This window comes from Rhinoderma darwinii, chromosome 5, assembly GCF_050947455.1.
Source record: "Rhinoderma darwinii isolate aRhiDar2 chromosome 5, aRhiDar2.hap1, whole genome shotgun sequence".
NCBI classification, from domain to species: Eukaryota; Metazoa; Chordata; class Amphibia; order Anura; family Rhinodermatidae; genus Rhinoderma; species Rhinoderma darwinii.
In genome coordinates this window covers 65583463-65601566 of record NC_134691.1, presented here as the reverse complement: position 1 = coordinate 65601566, position 18104 = coordinate 65583463, and the positions used below count along the sequence as shown (strand labels likewise).

Here is an 18104-nt window from a genome sequence, read left to right as displayed (position 1 = left end):
ACTAAAGGGCATAATTAATTAATCGGAGTGCACTATGGTGTGCTATTACTGAGTAGGGGCTATTAAGGGGGTACCATTAATAAGTAGGGACAATAAGGGGCACTATAACTGAGTAGGGGTCATTAAGGGTAGCACCATTATTGAGTAGGGAGCACTAAGGGGCACTATTACTGATTAGGGGCCATTCAGGGGGCACTATTACTGGGTGAGCAGCACCAAGGTTCATAATTACTGTGTTAAGGGCACTAAGTCAGCATCAATACTGTGGGGGAGGGCTCTATTACTGTGTGGGGGTACTGTGTGGGGGACTAAAGGGGGCAGGCACTATTAATGTGTGTAGGGCACACAGGGGGCATCATTACTTTGTAGGATGACACTATACTATACTAAATCACATTTGTTGCGCTACATACAAGGGGAAGCGGGATCTGTCCGGCACTATATACTCGAGGAGGGGAAGCTGTGTGGCACTAAATACAAGGAAGGGGGCTGTGTGGTACCATATACCAGGGCTGGGCTGTGTGGCACTATATACAAGGGGGACTGTGTATAACAGCCATGCTCTTGCCGTTGATCTCATGGGTACAGTGGCATTACCCACGAGATGCGAATGACGGATATCTGTCATGATGCGGGAACTAGCACCTGCTTGTAACGGATATATCCGTCGTTAAGAGGTTTAAGGTATTATTATTATTTCTTTAGGGTTTTTTTTTTCATGTATCCGCAATGATTATTTGAAAAGATTTAATCTCTCTTTTCTGGATGTTTCATCATTACACACATCTCAGTTGCGATAATTTTCACAACTTCTCACTTGCCTTCATCAAACAGATAAACAAAACATTAACAAGTACATATGTCAACCTTGGCCCACAGTGATCAAAATAGTTTTCATATTAGATTTGTAACACACAAACAGGATTTATTATTTGCAAAGATTTAAAGTCGTTAGTTTCGCTTTTCAAAATCACTGTTGCTTTTCGTGAAGTACAAATGAATTAAGGCTTGGTATCTTCTGCTCCTGATTGGCAGATGTACAATTACATCTTCTCTCTCATCAGTTGATTTCTAGCATTACAGGTTGCCACCGTAACTGCAAAATTATATATAATTTCCTAAGTGAGAAGCAGAATCTCTTAAATTTGTAGATGATTTTGTGCTTATTAGTGCATCACAGACATACGGCGTTCTTAGCGATTGATGGGCTATATTTTTCTGAAAAGATTTATTATATTCTATGATTAATATAACCGTATGATCCTGTTTCTCAAAAATATTCGGAAAAAACTTCCAATACATGGCAAAATGAAGGTCCTTAAAGGAGTTCTGAACTTAAAAACTGATGTTGCATTTTGGTCTACAAATGCTGGTTTTAAAGACCGAAGCAGCAGTTCACAGTTTTTGTGGGGAAAAAATACACTGTGGTGGCTTTCTGTTATCAAGCTCTTCTATTTTGTGCAGGAGATCTCATATATGGCACTGTCATCTATCCCTTAACACCTCTTTCACACGACTGTGAAAAACAGTCCGCGTGTCGGTCGCTTTCACGGCCCGACCACGGTACAGTTGAATGGGACTCCTGCCATCATAGACATTTTAAGATGCTAGGAATCTCTGACTCCCCACGGAACTGCTGTTGCATACTGAACAAAATGATACAGTACGGAACAGCAGTTCCGTGGGGAGGTAGAGACTCTTAGCATCATAAAATGTCTATGATGCCAAGAGTTCCATTCACCTGCACCGCGGTTGGGCCGGGAAATGCGGCCGACACACAGATAATTTTTAACGGCCCGAACTCGGTCGGGTGCAAGAGGTGTAAATGTTGTTTAAAAGCCATATTAGATTATCGTAGGAATTTTCATATAACAGTTCAAATGGAAGAGATAATAGCATGCAACGATAAATCGCTGGGTTTCCGTCTACTTGGGTGAAAGATTATCATTCGTCGCTGCCACATTTGCAGATCAGTCCTTTGTGCTACACCTAAAAGCTCAATAATCTTTCTGTATAATTGGTGTATGGCTGATCGCAGTATCGACTGGACAGCAAAAAATTTTCATAATTATTGTCCAGTAATAGACCATCTTTTGAATGCAAAGGACTCGCTAAGTCATCGCTCATTCGATAGTTAATGAAAGTATATCTGCCCGTCTAATAGGACCCTAGGAAAGTTAGTTATGCAGCTGTCTGCATTACTGCAGTTCTCAGGGTGGTAGGGACCCATTCCTGACATAGTGTTGGGGTCCATTGAATTTTAGGTATGCCCCTGTACATGCACACAGTGGCGGATTAAGTAGACGATGGGCCCTAGGCTGTTACCCAAACTTTGGCCCCCCTTGCGCACCTCCGCTCTGCCGCGCCGTAACTATTTTTAACACTACCTTTTTGGGCAAGCATTAACAAATGGGTGTTATGGATTCCCCTTGTCACAGGGCTGTGTCCCTACATACTGACAGTATCACACTGTGCAGGGACACATCCTCCTGACAAGGGGAATTGTCTATCAGTCCTGGACTGCAGAAAGACTTTTTGTGAAATACAAGGATTTCCTATAATAAACATGTCAGGAGAGGTGACAGATTCTCTACAAATCTAGTGACTCACATGTGACGACGTCTCAGATTCTAGTAGATTTTTTTCCTCTTCTCCATCCGGTCCAGAGCTCATGACGACTTCTCCCGACCATGACTGATTTCTGCAGAATTTGCCACTCAGATGTCTTCGACTCCTCACTTTTCCAACATTTCCACACCTATAAATGAAAATAAAGTTATCATGGTGCCACATACTGTGCCCCTAAATATAATAGCACAAAAGACTGCGCGCCTGAATATAATAATACCACACACTGTAAAACACCACATACACACAGCCCCCTGTACATTGTGCCACACACAGCCCCCTGTACATAGTGCCACACACAGCCCCCTGTACATAGTGCCACACACAGTCCCCTGTACATAGTGCCATACACAGCCCCTGTGGATATTACACCCCCCCCCCATAGATAGCGCCACACACAGCCCCTGTACATAGCGCCACACACAGCCCCTGTAGATATTACACCCCCCCATAGATAGCGCCACACACAGCCCCCTGTACATAGTGCCACACACAGCCCCCTGTAAATATTATACCCCCCCATAGATAGCGCCACACACATCCCCCTCTACATAGTGCCACACACAGCCCCCTGTACATAGTGCCACACACAGCCCCCTGTACATAGTGCCACACACAGCCCCTGTGGATATTACACCCCCCATACATAGCGCCACACACAGCCCCCTGTAGATATCACACACACACCCCCCCATAGAGAGCGTTACACACAGCCCCCTATAGATACAAATGAATATCCCCCCAAACGGAAATCTTTAGCAAAGTTTCCATCACCATTGAGATCAATGGTGATGCAAACGGTAGCTAAGGTTTCCATTTGCCTTTCCGTTGAGGGGTTAACCAGACGGAAACCCTCAACGGAAGGGTGGCGGTGATGTCAACAGGGCCTTAGGTACAGGGCCCATGTGCATGGGTGATACTGTTTGTTGGACCCTGTATCTAAGCCTAATGTAGGCTTAGATACAGGGTCCAGCAGACAGTATTCTTATGCAGTATAAGCTGGGCCCTGTATCTAAGCCTAACACACTTTAGGCTTAGATACAGGCTTTAAAGGTTTAAACATTGATGGCCTACCTTCAGTATAGGCCATCAATAGCTGATGGGTTAGGGTCAGACACCCGGGACCCCCGTTAATCAGCTGTTTTCAAGGGGTTGCAGCTGCTCGTACGAGTGCTGCTTCCCCTTCATTTCCCTCACTTGCTCACACTGAATCGTCACGTCCGTGTCGGCGATTCAGTGTGAGAAAGTGACCGGAATGAAGGGGAAGTAGCGCTCGTACGAGCGGCTGCAACCCCTTCAAAACAGCTGATTTGCGGGGGTCCCGGGTATCTGACCCCAACCCATCAGCAAAACAATAAAACTAAACTGACCTCCTCTTCGGCCGCAGGTCCTCACTGCATCAACTGTCGGGACGCTGTGTGCGGCGCATAGCATCGTGACGTTTTGCGCTACGCACAGCGCTGTGACGTCACAACATCCGATGCGCTCCAGGAAGAGAAGGGGTAAGTACTGTCAGTTACTATAGTAACAGGGGCCCGTGTAGTTTATTACATAGGCCCCAGTTACTATAGTAACTTTCTTTTTTTTTTTCTTCATTGTTTGTGGCCCTCCGTTTCCTTGAAACATAAAATAAATTCACATTTTTATTATTAGTAGAAAGAAAGAATTATCACAGGTTCTGTTTTCCTCATTGACGGCTGCCATTCGAAGACACATCATTTTATGAAGACGAGCTCCCTCTTGCAGTTCCATCATCTTTTTTTTTTTCTCTGTAAATGGATTTTTTTTTCTTTTTTGGTTTGAGACAGCTCCTTTCTTTTCATTTTATCCTCCCACAATTGTCTATTAACGTCAAACTGTTGTCAAGAAAACAGTGTCAAAACGGGCTGAATTTTTAATTTTCTCATTCTTCTTTGTTGATATTTCAGTTCGGAGTCAAATTAGAGCTGAAGCAGTCAAAGCTATGACAGGAAGTCTAATCATCTGCAGGTTTCCCTGCCTCTCATAACACACAGGACAGCTGTTTGCAGTTCATCCCATACGTCAAGATGACAAGAGTATCTCATGATGGCATTATGTGATATACTGTTACGGGTGGCGGCCTTTCTTTGCTGTTTTTTTTCAGAGGGGCATTATTATCATTTTTAATGCCTAAGTGGAAAACATCAAATAATCAAAGGCTTTTAAAAATGTTTGGCCATTTCTTTTTTAATTTTATGTATTATTCCAATTCCATGTGCAAGCCATTGAGAAAATATGTTTTTTATCTGGGGAAAAAAAATAGAAATTCATATGTCCACAGAGACAGAAGCATTAAGTAAAAACATACAGCAAGCAGCCGATATAATGAATGGGCTTTTTTTTGCAAGCGATTGAACTTGATACTGTTACTTTACTGTGTTCTTTAATGGGGTATTGGTTAGCAGGACAATCGTCTCACATTACACAAAACCCTTTACAATTTAACATTGATATCTGAATTTACTTTTGAACATATAATAGGGGCTCTGTGATTACTCTTTGTTTGAGCAAGGTCAAAGTTATGTGAAAATAAAACACAAAACAGCTATAGTAATGGGTCATGCCTTGTTTTCCGCACCATTACTAATGTATGTTCCAAATAAGACGCCGACACTGAAATGTTAAAATAGCCAGCGTCAATATTAGCATTAGTCTATTCATTTAATGTATCTGTGCACATTTTTGTTACATATTTTGTATAAGATGAATGTTTGCACTGATTTTATGAAGCTAAACCAGGCCACATGCGCATATGTGAACTCCCAGGTAGCAACGATGAAGAGTTTTTTTCATCATCTTCAGTGACCTTCTTCTTTTAGGTTACCTGTACACACTGCGTAATGGTGCGGCAGAGAGCTACGCCTCTCATGCAGCGTAAAAACCTTTGTTGTGTATTTTACATCTGGATTTGCTGGCGCAGTGGAAGAAATGTAAAAAATCTCATGTTGCTGAACATTTTCCATACGGAAATCAGAGCATGCTGCAGATTTTCAAATGTTTTAGCTTTTTACCGCAAATTTCACATTCTTAACGTTCTGATTTTACTGCAGAAATGCTGCAGATACACTGCTGAGAATCTGCCTCAATCCCTCTACGTGTGTGGGTACCCTGAATGGTACTAGAACTGTCTTTATGAAAAACAGCGTTTAGGCACCCCACGTAAAACCAGTGGCTCTGTGGCATGACCGACACCAATATGGAATGCTGCATGCAGCAATGTGGTTTTCAGGTGCAGCCAGAAATTGTCTTTAGAATATCAGGTTCACACTTCCAAAAATAGACTAAACCTATACATTTTAATGTTGATTCAGTAGTAGTTTTTGTAGTAGTATTTTGTAGTTTTTTTTTGCTTTATGTAGGTTACACAACATGTAAAAAAAAACCTAAAGGAGAAAAATTATACAGCGTCTCCCCTATTCACAAAGTGGTAAAATATTGTGGTGAAAAAGTGCTCACCTGAGTCGGTTGCCCAAACGGGCACAACCATGGTTTGTGTATGAAAAATAGTACGTCAGCTGCGGCTGGGCTCCGACCAGTTGGCACAGCTTGCCACCACTGGTAGACAAGATAAAGCAAAGGAGAAACAACAGGAACCTCTCTGGGAGCGCTGCTGACTAAGAGACAAGCAGTAGTGGTCTTATATAATATAGCAAGATTACTTTAATTGTGGATAGGCATTTCAATGCTGGAATAACATCTTACTCAGCCCAGTAATACAGAGTTATAAAGTGACACACTATGTGACTTTATGCTAGGAGATCACTCTGCCTGTTGATTTTATCACTGCACACTTTCTTGTTGTATTATATGTTTGTGTCCTCTGTTCACATTGGTTCTTAACCCTTTCTGTCATCCTCCTCCATTTTACCTTATGTGGGGCCGTGTTTGGTGTTTTTTTTTTATACAGTTTTGTACGCTATATAAGTGTGTTACTTTGTTACTTTAAAAATCTATATTACTGGCCTGAGGAAGATGCTAGTCCAGCATCGAAACACGTAGCCATAATTAAAGTAATCTTGCTATATTATATACGACCACTACTGCTTGTCTCTTAGTCAGCAGTGCTCTAAGAGCGGTTCCTGTTTTTCCTCCTTTGCTTTATCTTCACAACATGTAAAAAACATACATAAAGTTGTATTTTGTATTGCATATTTTCCCGTTGAAATGACTAAAGAAAAGTAGCAAGTGCTCAAATGATTGTTCCTGTGTACTTGCATGTAACAGGTAGACACTGCCATAATAACGCACCAAATAATGACAGTCCCTGCCTGAACACAGTCTGATATGATTTTATTTAAATAGTAACAAACATTGGAAAATATATATGTTCATCATAATATTAAACCTCTTACAGAGTTATGTGCAGAAGACTGTACAGAGGCACACAGAGTCACTGGGTAGGCACTCCGTGTGCTGCCATATGGTGCCTCATACGTCGCCTTGTTATTGTGTTATTCTCCCCTAGAAGCAATGCTCTAAAATATGGCATCCAATATTGCATTCACATGTTTTTTTTGTACAGAACTAAACAGGAAAAACTAGCTCTGTATGAAGTTGGAAGCATATGGAGATACTGTAGAACCCCATAGAATACTACTCAGTACAGTCATTCTCATGAAGTCTAACATTCAGTACCTTTATACATTGACTAAATGAAGTTCACCTACTACTATAATATTTCATTAATATTCCTTTACATCAATTTGGTCAAGTTTGGAAAATATCTTATTCTGACTTCATACTAGAATTTTACTCTAGTGAAGTCGCTGTGTCCTTAGTATTAGTTTCTACCTTACTCCAAATACAGCGTCTATACATACTAAATACAGAGGAGAGATGTTCGGCCATGGTTTCATTCCTGTGCTTACCTGGTCTGTGACAAAAGCTTCACTATAGAGCAGGTGAATAAAAAAAAGGTGCTGGAGCTAAGATCTCAATCAGTGGCATAACTAGAAAATACTGGGCCCCATAGCAAAATTTTGACTGCCACACCTTCCCTGGGTGCCACACACTCCTCCTTGTAGATAGTGCCACACACAGCCCCCTTGTAGATACAGCCACACACAGCCCCGTTGTAGATAGTGCCACACAGCCCCCCTTGTAGGTAGTGCCACACAGAGCACCCTTGCAGATAGTGGCAATAACCCCCGTAGATAGTGCCACACACCTGTAGATAGTGCCACACACCCCTGTAGATAGTGCCACACACCCTCCCCTATGAAAATAGTGCCACACCCACCCACCTCATGTAGATAGTGCCACCCATCCACCCCCATGTACATAGTGCCACACACACCCATGTAGATGGTGCCACACATCAACCTCCATGTAGATCCTAACACCCACCCCATGTACATAGTGCCACACCCACACCCCCATGTACATAGTGCCACACCCACACCCCCATGTACATAGTGCCACACACAGCCCCTTGCAGGTAGTGCCACACACATTCCCCTTGCATGTAGTGCCACTCACAGCCCCCTTGTGGGTAGTTCCACACACAGCCCCTTGTAGGTAGTGCCACACACAGCCCCTTGCAGGTAGTGCCACACACAGCCCCCTTGTGGGTAGTGCCACACACAGTCCCCTTGTGGGTAGTGCCACACACACAGCCCCTTGTGGGTAGTGCCACGCACACAGCCCTTTGTAGGTAGTGAAACAAAGTGTCACACACACACACACACACCCATGTAGATGGTGCCACACATCAACCTCCATGTAGATCCTGACACCCACCCACCCAATGTGCATAGTGCCACACACCCACCCCCATCTACATAGTGCCACACACAGCCCCTTGTAGGTAGTGCCACACACAGCCCCTTGCAGGTAGTGCCACACACAGTTCCCTTGTGGGTAGTGCCACACACCACCCCTGTGGATAGTGCCACACACCCACTCCAATGTAGATAGTGCCATCACTGTAGACTGTGCCACATACCCCTCTTGTAGATAGTGCCATACACCTCCCCCTTGTAGATAGTGAAAATAAATGGAAAAAAATATTGAACTCACCTAGCCCCGTTTCAGCGACGAACAGAGCTGCTCCACAGCCTCTTCAGCAATCTATGAGACGCCGAGACGGAACTCTTGCATAGGCCAGCGTGATCCAGTGATGTAAAAGCGTCGGCCCGTGCAGGGATCCTGTCCCAATGGCTTATAGGCTGCAGGCCTAACGTGGCCTGTAGCCTAGTGAATGGCAGAGCAGGGAGCTAGCTCCCTGTCATAGCATTCAATTGTATTTGCATCCTAAGGATGCAGATAGAATTGAATGTGGCAGTCACCCAGGGCCCCCGAATGCCCTGTGCTAGCGACGCCACCGTGCATAAGGGGCCAGAAGGCACGTGCCTCATTGTGCTGCTGGCCCCGTAGCAGCGCCTTTGGCTGCTATAGCAGTAGTTCCAGAGTATTACAGAAGTATTACTTCACAGTTGTGCCCGTTTTGCAGTCATTTTGAAAAAATGTCGCCTCTATGAAACAGATGGTTGTGAAAAAAGGGGATCCTGGGGGCAGGTAATCCTAAAACTTCACATAAGATAATGTAGACATTTTTGTGTGAGGTCCATTAAGCTAAAGGTACAATAAAGATTTTGTTATTGACTTTACCATTACTACTCTTTTCAGGATAGCATTCCACTCTCACTGCAAAGAACCCCCTCATATATTCACGATAACAAGCCATTTCCTCCTTTCACTTAGCCAGCAGTAATATTCCGATTTTATGTTATCCTGTATATTGTTGTCCATTAATATTCTATAAAAGTTTGGATTACTTGCACGAAGTTCAGATTAAATAGTTACCATTCTTTATAGGCTGACATCAGCAATTTTGTATTTGAAGAAATTGAAGTGATGTTGCTTCATCATAACCCTCAGTAACTTTTACTTCACTGCAGCTTTTGCCTCCGGGTACATTGTAAGTAAATTTAGCTCTGCATACATAAAGTATACGTTTGAAATATTTTTAGAAATGGTCTCAGCTGTAAATGCTATTTAACTGTTTGAAGATCAGTTGAGTTTTCTGCTGTTCTTTTTTTACCATTTCATTGCACATTGATTACATTTTTGAAACGGTGTCTCTGTCAATGTAGTCCCTGAGCCATGATAGTGGGGAGAGTTCTGTTTGAATGTCTATGTGTTTAACATGTGCAAATTCATACAAGGTGTCTTAGAGCCTGAGCATGCTGCATACCTATATACTTCAATATACGCCGCGGTCCATAGTCACGGCACAGAGACAGCACTATCCCTAAGGTCTCTTCCTTCAGGCACCACGTTGACAAAGAGACTATATTAAAAAATGTCATCGTTTACTTGAAGAAGTAAGCCTCATTCTTATATGCAGGAGAAAACCTTAAGGTTAATCAGCTACCAGTTGAAATGCTTGTATAGACATATTTGAGACATTGCTGCCTTTTTAAAGGGCATTTCTATTTGAAGTCCCAGCAAGGTCTGAAACATACCTTATGCCGTGAATTTTTTATTTTGAATTTAAAGCGCAAAAAACGATGGTGGAAATGCTGTTGATTTTTTTTTTTTCAATACCCTGTTTAGAAAAAGTTTATAAAAGTTCATCAAACAGTTATACGTACCCCACAAAACAAGCCCTCATACGACTGCATCGACAGAGAAATTAGAAGTCATGGCCCACGGAACGCAGTGATGAAAAAAAAGGAAAAAATTGTGGCAGCATCAATGCTAGAAAATGCAGCGTCCTGAAGGGGTTAAGCTAATAAGAAAAAAAGGTCATGACCCAACACAACTTGATGTTATACTGGTGCAAAATCCAGCCTTTATAGTGCTTATTTCATTGATAATTCTGTCTTATATGATCCTCACACAGAAGCCAAGAATTAGTGGTATGGTCCTTAGCCTGGTTTCAACTGCCAGCGATATGGCCATGGTGCCAAATGTTTTTTCCCAACAATAATTTTTTATTGAGGTTTCACATAAAGGCAGTAGAATGATAACATTGTGAGCCATAACAACAATGCACACAGTATACAAGTAATTATCAAGACTCATAATCAGAGGTCGAGTGTGCAGATTGCATATCATCTGCATTAGAAATAACAAGTTAAATAATAAGGTAGTAGAAAATGTTTGCTTTTAGTTCTGTTCACAATCACAGAATGTCAAGGGAGGGGAACCATAAGGGGAAGAGGGTTCCAAAGCGCAACAGGCCTAAGGATTCTATTGGTAATTCATCCAGAAACAGAGAAAAGGCAAAATACTAATTATCGTTTTCCGACAGAAATGGCTTTTCACACCAAAGGTGTTTAAGGAAGTCATTTTCGCAGAACGCAAACCAGGGTTCCCAATTTTTTTTGTATTTGGCATGAGAATGAAATTCCAAATGTGAGAGCTCCTCCATTCTACCAAGTTGGACTCCTTTCCTAAGCCAGTTTCTTATTGGCGGCACAGTCTAAGGGTATGTTCACACGCTAGCTGTAATTTACGGCTGAAATGACAGCCTGTTTTCAGAAGAAAACAGCTGCGTCGTTTCAGCCGTAAAAGCAGCTCCTCGTAATATACGAGGCGTCTGTGACGCTCGTATATCTTGAGCTGCTCTTCATTGAGTTCAATGAAGAACAGCTCAAATTACGTTGCAAAGAAGTGCCCTGCACTTCTTTGCCGAGGCAGTCAATTTACGCGTCGTTGTTTGACAGCTGTCAAACGACGACGCGTAAATTACAGGTCGTCTGCACAATACGTCGGCAAACCCATTCAAATGAATGGGCAGATATTTGCCGACGTATTGTAGCCCTATTTTCAGGCGTAAAATGAGGCATAATACGCCTCGTTTACGCCTGAAAATAGGTCGTGTGAACCCAGCCTAAGTCTTCCAATACAGCGGTATCAGTGACTTGGCTGCAGAAAGGAGTTGTAATTATAGCTCCCTGGGCGTCCCTCTAGGGAATGTTGGCCACATGTTTAAGAACAACACTCGGGGAGTAATATCGATGGAGGAGTGTGTGATAGTAATAAGGATATTTTGTGTCTGTTCCCAGTAAGGAGACATTTTCTCACTTTCCGACCATAGGTGTAGTTCCCGGGGCTTTATTACATCTCCAGCAGTTAGGGGAGATTTAATTACAAATTTTATTTAACACCCATGGGGTCTTATACCATCCAGAGGTCAGTTTGTATGAGGATTCCAGTAGTTTGATACACCTAAGGAGTTTCTACGGATCTCCTTGATTTCTTTGTCAGAAAAAGTTGTATTCAGTTCCAACTCCCAAGATTTAAGGAAGGAAGGCTGCACTGTTAGGCCGGATTCACACGAGCGTGTGCATTTTGCGGGCGCAAAAAAACACGGCGTTTTGCGCTCGCAAAAGGTCCATAACAGCTCCGTGTTTCAGCAGCGTATGATGCGTGGCTGTGTGATTTTCGTGCAGCCGCCATCATTATGACACTCTGTTTGTATGTTTGTAAACAGAAAATCACGAGGTGCTTTTCTGTTTTCATTCATAGTTTTGACTATTGTAGCGCGCATTGCGCGCGGCACACGGAAGTGGTTCCGTGTGCCGTGAGCGGTTTTCACGCACCCATTGACTTCAATGGGTGCGTGATGCGCGAAAAACTGGCAAATATAGGACATGTCGTGAGTTTTACGTAGCGGACATACGCTGCGTGAAAATCACGGACAGTCTGAACGGCCCCATTGACTAACATAGGTCCGTGCGAGGCGCGTGAAAATCATGCGCGTTGCACTGACGTATTATACATTCGTCTGAATAAGCCCTTAATCTCATCGTAATGAGACTGTTATAGTATAGTGTTATAAGCTTCTTTGGTGATTGGCGGTAGAGGTTTTTTTTCAGCCATGATAGCAGGCGGTCTAGGGGTCATGGTGCCAAATTTTAATGATACTTTGAGAGCCCTGGTATCCTCTGACGCAACATATCACTGAAAAAGGCCTAAGTTACTGATACAATGCAGGTTAAAATACCAATTCCCAGCAGGATGCTGGCAAGCCACAATGTTATATGGAGGAAGGTTGCACAGATGCACCATTTATAAGGGGAGTGACTGCTTATTATTCTAAGCCCACGGATAAGGCTTCTATAAGGTGCCAGGCACACGGTTACGTGTAGTGCACCATTTTGGATAGCAGCCTATTGGCGATTTTCACACTATTAGCACTTCACAGCTACTAATAGTGCACCAGTACTAAGATGCCATGTCCTGGGAACACGGTCTAAAATCTGCACTATTTGCAATACTCCTTAACCCCTTCCCGACATATGACGTATACTTACGTCATAGCCGGGTAGGGGGAAGTATGGAGCGGGCTCATGGACTGAGCTCACTCTATACAACGCAAGTGTCAGCTGTAAGTTACAGCCGACACTTCACTTTAACGCGCGGGATCCCACTCGATTGTTTAATCCCTTAGATGCCGCAGTCAATAGCGATCACGGCATCTAAGGCATTAGAAAGAGGGGGGCGATCCCCTCTAACAGCCCATCGGTCCCCCCACAATGCAATTGCGGGCTGCCAATGGTATACATGGCAGCCTGGGGGCCTAATAAAGGCCCCCGGGTATGCCATCTTTGTACTGCTATTAATTTCTGCCTCTGGCAGAGCCAGGGTCGGACTGGTCCACCATTAAACCCGCCGGTGAGCCCAGGCTCTAACACAATAATGGACCTTAATGGTCCAGCAGAAGACAACCCCATTTGGAGCTCTTTGGAGCCAATCACTTGCCACTATGGTCTATTTCTTACGGGATGATTTACAAATTACCTATTAGACCTTATTGAGGATATGTCCTGTGTGTACAATGATAACAACAAGGACTATGATGAAATTAAAAGGGGACATGTACATGTTCTATATAGATGGATGGTGGGCCCTTAGAATCATGTCCTCTGGTGGGCCCAACAAATCCCAGTCCGAAGTTGGGCAAGGCTTAATAAGAGACTGTCAGAATCACGATATACTGCAAAACATTAGTATTGCACTATATCATGCAAGCGATCCAACGATAGATGGATCAAGTCCCTAAGGGGACTAATAAAATAAAGTAAAGAGTAAAATAAAGTTGTTTTTTTAAGTACACAAAAAGAAATATTCCTCCTAAAGCATTGTAAGAAAAGAAAAGAAACATAATTGGTATCACCGCATCTGTAAAAGTCTGAACTATTACAATATAATATTATTTAACCCGCGCGATTAACACCGTATAAAAAAAAAGTAAACGCAAGAATCGCCTGATCTCCCACCAATTTTTTTAATACAAAGTGATAAAAAAACTTGCATGTACCCCAAAATGGTAACATTGAAAATTACAACTTGACCCGCAAATAAGCCCTCCTATCACTCAATTGTTGGAAAAAATAAAAAAGTTATGGCTCTCAAAATACACCGTAAAAACAATGCCCAAAAAACAATGGAATCGCTTTTTTTTTCCCATTCCACCCCACAAATATTTTTTTTCCCATTTTCTAGTACATTATATTGTGCAGTAACTAGTGCCATGAAAAACTACAACTTGTCTTACAAAAATCAAGCCCTTATACAGCTATATGGACAGAAAAAGAAAAAAGGTATGGCGCTTGTAAAGTGCAGAGGAAAAACTGGTTGTGGTGGGAAGGGGTTAATGTGAGCATGTACTGAGCTTTGATCCTAGAATTCTTTATGTTCATTTGATTGTGCCGACAATGACATTGGCACCATATCACAAATGCTGTTTGTATTGAGCTTTTTTTTTAACTTTTATTTTACTTCTTTTATTTTACTGATATACTAATACTAAACTGCTTTAAATTCGGAGGCTGTTTGATTCCTAATAAATAGCTATAGTTTCAGCATCGTAAATTTTTCTTTTTTCTGTTCAACAGGCTTGCCAATGAAAACTTGGGCGAGAAAATTTGTGAACAAAACCAACTTCTAGCGCACCTGACAGAGGAAAGAGAGTACGTATTGTTTTAGAATATACCACTTTTTTTTTTTAGAAATATTTGCTTTAGAGTTTCTTTGCTGCATCTGCCCATGTAATATACTTCTATTAAGACACAGTTCATTATTCACTCAAAGAGGAGACATTCATTGTGGTCATAAACAGGCCCAGATTGTCTATTGGAGCTCTTTATTTCAAGCAGACTGTTTAAAACCAAAATAGATTTGTTTTTTTTTACAGGCATTGACAATATAGGGAAGGGGGTAAAGGGATCGAGCTTGTTAAGTTTCAACTTGCCCTATCCTTAGTTCTCAAGGGAGATAAACCGCAGCGAAGGAGGGTTTTGACAATGACTTATTCCCCCTCCCGATAGATATAAACATTCACGCCGAGTGTGCGTGTTTATGGTGGAGTAGGCAATATTTGGTACAAACGGGCAATTAGGCGACTGTGATCTCACCTCTATGACTGGCTTTGTGCATTCTGCATTTCTGTATAAATACTGTAGTACGGTGCAATTTGTTAAAGAACCCATTTTAATCGTCTACTTGAAGTACTTGATTACCATTCATGTCTATGTATTTTTCCAGCACAGGTTAATATGTTCCCACATTCTGCACTAGTTCGATTAATCTATTGTATAATTATCTGTATCTTTTTCGAATTCAGTCTAAAACAGAGGCCAAGTTACAGATTGTATTCTAGCACTGTCTCATTCACAGCTACATTCATAATTCTGCAGGCTGAAATCCCCCTGCATTCTTTTGTGGCTCAATGCCTGCACAGAGTTTGCCGTGGTGATTTGAATTCTGGGATGTGTGATCTTTACATGTACAGTAACCTGACGTAAGAAAACCTGTGTGTTTATAGAATGAAGTGCAGCCGTATACTGTACATTGCACGATAGCAACCAGACAAGTTCTGATCTCCGGACTGTAATACAGATGAGTTCTCTAAATATATGTAGCTGCGGATCAATACAAGATAACAAATATTTGCAAATTGTAAAATGATATTTAAAGAAAAGAGGTTGACTCATGAAGGACCCCCCTGCCCCTCTGTAACCACCCTTGAATGGACAGGTGTGGCACTATTTCTAGAAGAAGAAAAAAAAAGCAGACCTTTTTCTGTTCCCAGACAACACCTTTAGAAGAAAAAGACCAATTACATCCATATTAATGCACATTTATGCATGAATGATATTTATCATGTCTTTGCAAATATAGTAAAGCATTGGAATATAACATTAGAAGCCAAAAAAAAAAGAAAATTGGTTTGAATGTTTTTTTTAATCTTCCTTTTTTGAGCAAGAGGGGTAAGTAAGTAGTTACCCATTGGGAAGGACAGTGTAACTCCAGAGGTAATGTTGCTCTAACTATATTAAAACCCCAATACACTATCTCATACATGCATCTTTTTAATAGTAAATTAGGAATATACTTATGTAATGAAAGTTATCGTGGAAGCAAGGGGCACCAGATATCATAAGCATGTCCAAAGAACCAAAGAGAGATGTTAGATTTCGAGTGTATGCTATTAATAATGACTCTTTCATTTAATTGCTATTTGCTGTCTTTTGGGAGATGGGTAGCGTCCCCCACCTATAATGCTACTTTAATATGATTTCATTTAATAATAATCTTTTTGCAATGTGTAATATTATATGAGCGCATACATGATCCTCATCTTTCATAAAGCAGGTACAAGTAATACAATTAGAGATCTGCATGCTACTTTCATTTCGTTTCTTGTATTTCAGTATGAGACTGAAAAAAATTGCAGGTTAATGAAACATTTGGATGAATGTAATACAATCTTAATAAACCACATTTTTGCTTACACCTGAAGATTTAGATATTACTATAATGCATGTTTGCTGCAAGTATGTTTTGCCAGAAATTAGTTGGTCCTTCAATATTTAATTTATGGTTTGACCAGAAACCTTGTCATTGGTAAACATTATAGTATTGCACTATCCTGAGATATAATGAGACCTCTCATGCTTTATTAATATAGATTATATAATGGATTTAGAGTACAATATATATATATATATATATATATATATATATATACAGTATATATATATATATATATATATATATATATATGCAGAGATAAGCAGCACTCTGCGACAGCTTCCAACACGGTAATGGGTGCAAGCAGGTAATCCAGATCCGTGGATTATAAAACATAAAAGAAAGAAATCCCACAGCACTCCGATGGTTCCAAAAAGTATGTGATTTATTCAGTCAACAGCTGCAATGTTTCCGTCCTGCTATAGGAGTGCTGTGGGATTTCTTTCTTTTATATATATATATATATATATATATATATATATATATATATATATATATATATATATATATATATATATATATATACACTACCGTTCAAAAGTTTGGGGTCACCCAGACAATTTTGTGTTTTCCATGAAAACTCACACTTATATTTATCAAATGAGTTGCAAAATGACTAGAAAATATAGTCAAGACATTGACAAGGTTAGAAATAATGATTTTTATTTGAAATAATAATTTTCTCCTTCAAACTTTGCTTTCGTCAAAGAATGCTCCATTTGCAGCAATTAAAGCATTGCAGACCTTTGGCATTCTAGCTGTTAATTTGCTGAGGTAATCGGGAGAAATTTCACCCCATGCTTCCAGAAGCCCCTCCCACAAGTTGGATTGGCTTGATGGGCACTTCTTGCGTACCATACGGTCAAGCTGCTCCCACAACAGCTCTATGGGGTTGAGATCTGCTGACTGCGCTGGCCACTCCATTACAGATAGAATACCAGCTGCCTGCTTCTTCCCTAAATAGTTCTTGCATAATTTGTAGGTGTGCTTTGGGTCATTGTCCTGTTGTAGGATGAAATTGGCTCCAATCAAGCGTTGTCCACAGGGTATGGCATGGCGTTGCAAAATGGAGTGATAGCCTTCCTTATTCAAAATCCCTTTTACCTTGTACAAATCTCCCACTTAACCAGCACCAAAGCAACCCCAGACCATCACATTACCTCCACCATGCTTGACAGATGGCGTCAGGCACTCTTCCAGCATCTTTTCAGTTGTTCTGCGTCTCACAAATGTTCTTCTGTGTGATCCAAACACCTCAAACTTCGATTCGTCTGTCCATGAGACTTTTTTCCAATCTTCCTCTGTCCAATGTCTGTGTGCTTTTGCCCATATTAATCTTTTCCTTTTATTAGCCAGTCTCAGATATGGCTTTTTCTTTGCCACCCTGCCCTGAAGGCCAGCATCCCGGAGTCGCCTCTTCACTGTAGACATTGACACTGGCGTTTTGCGGGTACTATTTAATGAAGCTGCCAGTTGAGGACCTGTGAGGCGTCTATTTCTCAAACTAGAGACTCTAATGTACTTGTCTTGTTGCTCAGTTGTGCAGCGGGGCCTCCCACTTCTCTTTCTACTCTGGTTAGAGCCTGTTTGTGCTGTACTCTGAAGGGAGTAGTACACACCGTTGTAGGAAATCTTCAGTTTCTTGGCAATTTCTCGCATGGAATTGCCTTAATTTCTAAGAACAAGAA

At 41.5% G+C, this 18104-nt stretch overlaps 1 protein-coding gene across 1 annotated transcript in view; it reads left to right on the top strand.

Moving 5' to 3' along the window:
- Window positions 1–18104, top strand: part of LOC142652536 (uncharacterized) — a 371082-nt gene that overhangs the window by 288973 nt on the left and 64005 nt on the right. The window contains exon 22 of the mRNA XM_075828181.1: window positions 14499–14573. Coding sequence (XP_075684296.1) covers window positions 14499–14573 — 75 coding nt within the window. The remainder of the gene's footprint in view (window positions 1–14498; window positions 14574–18104) is intronic.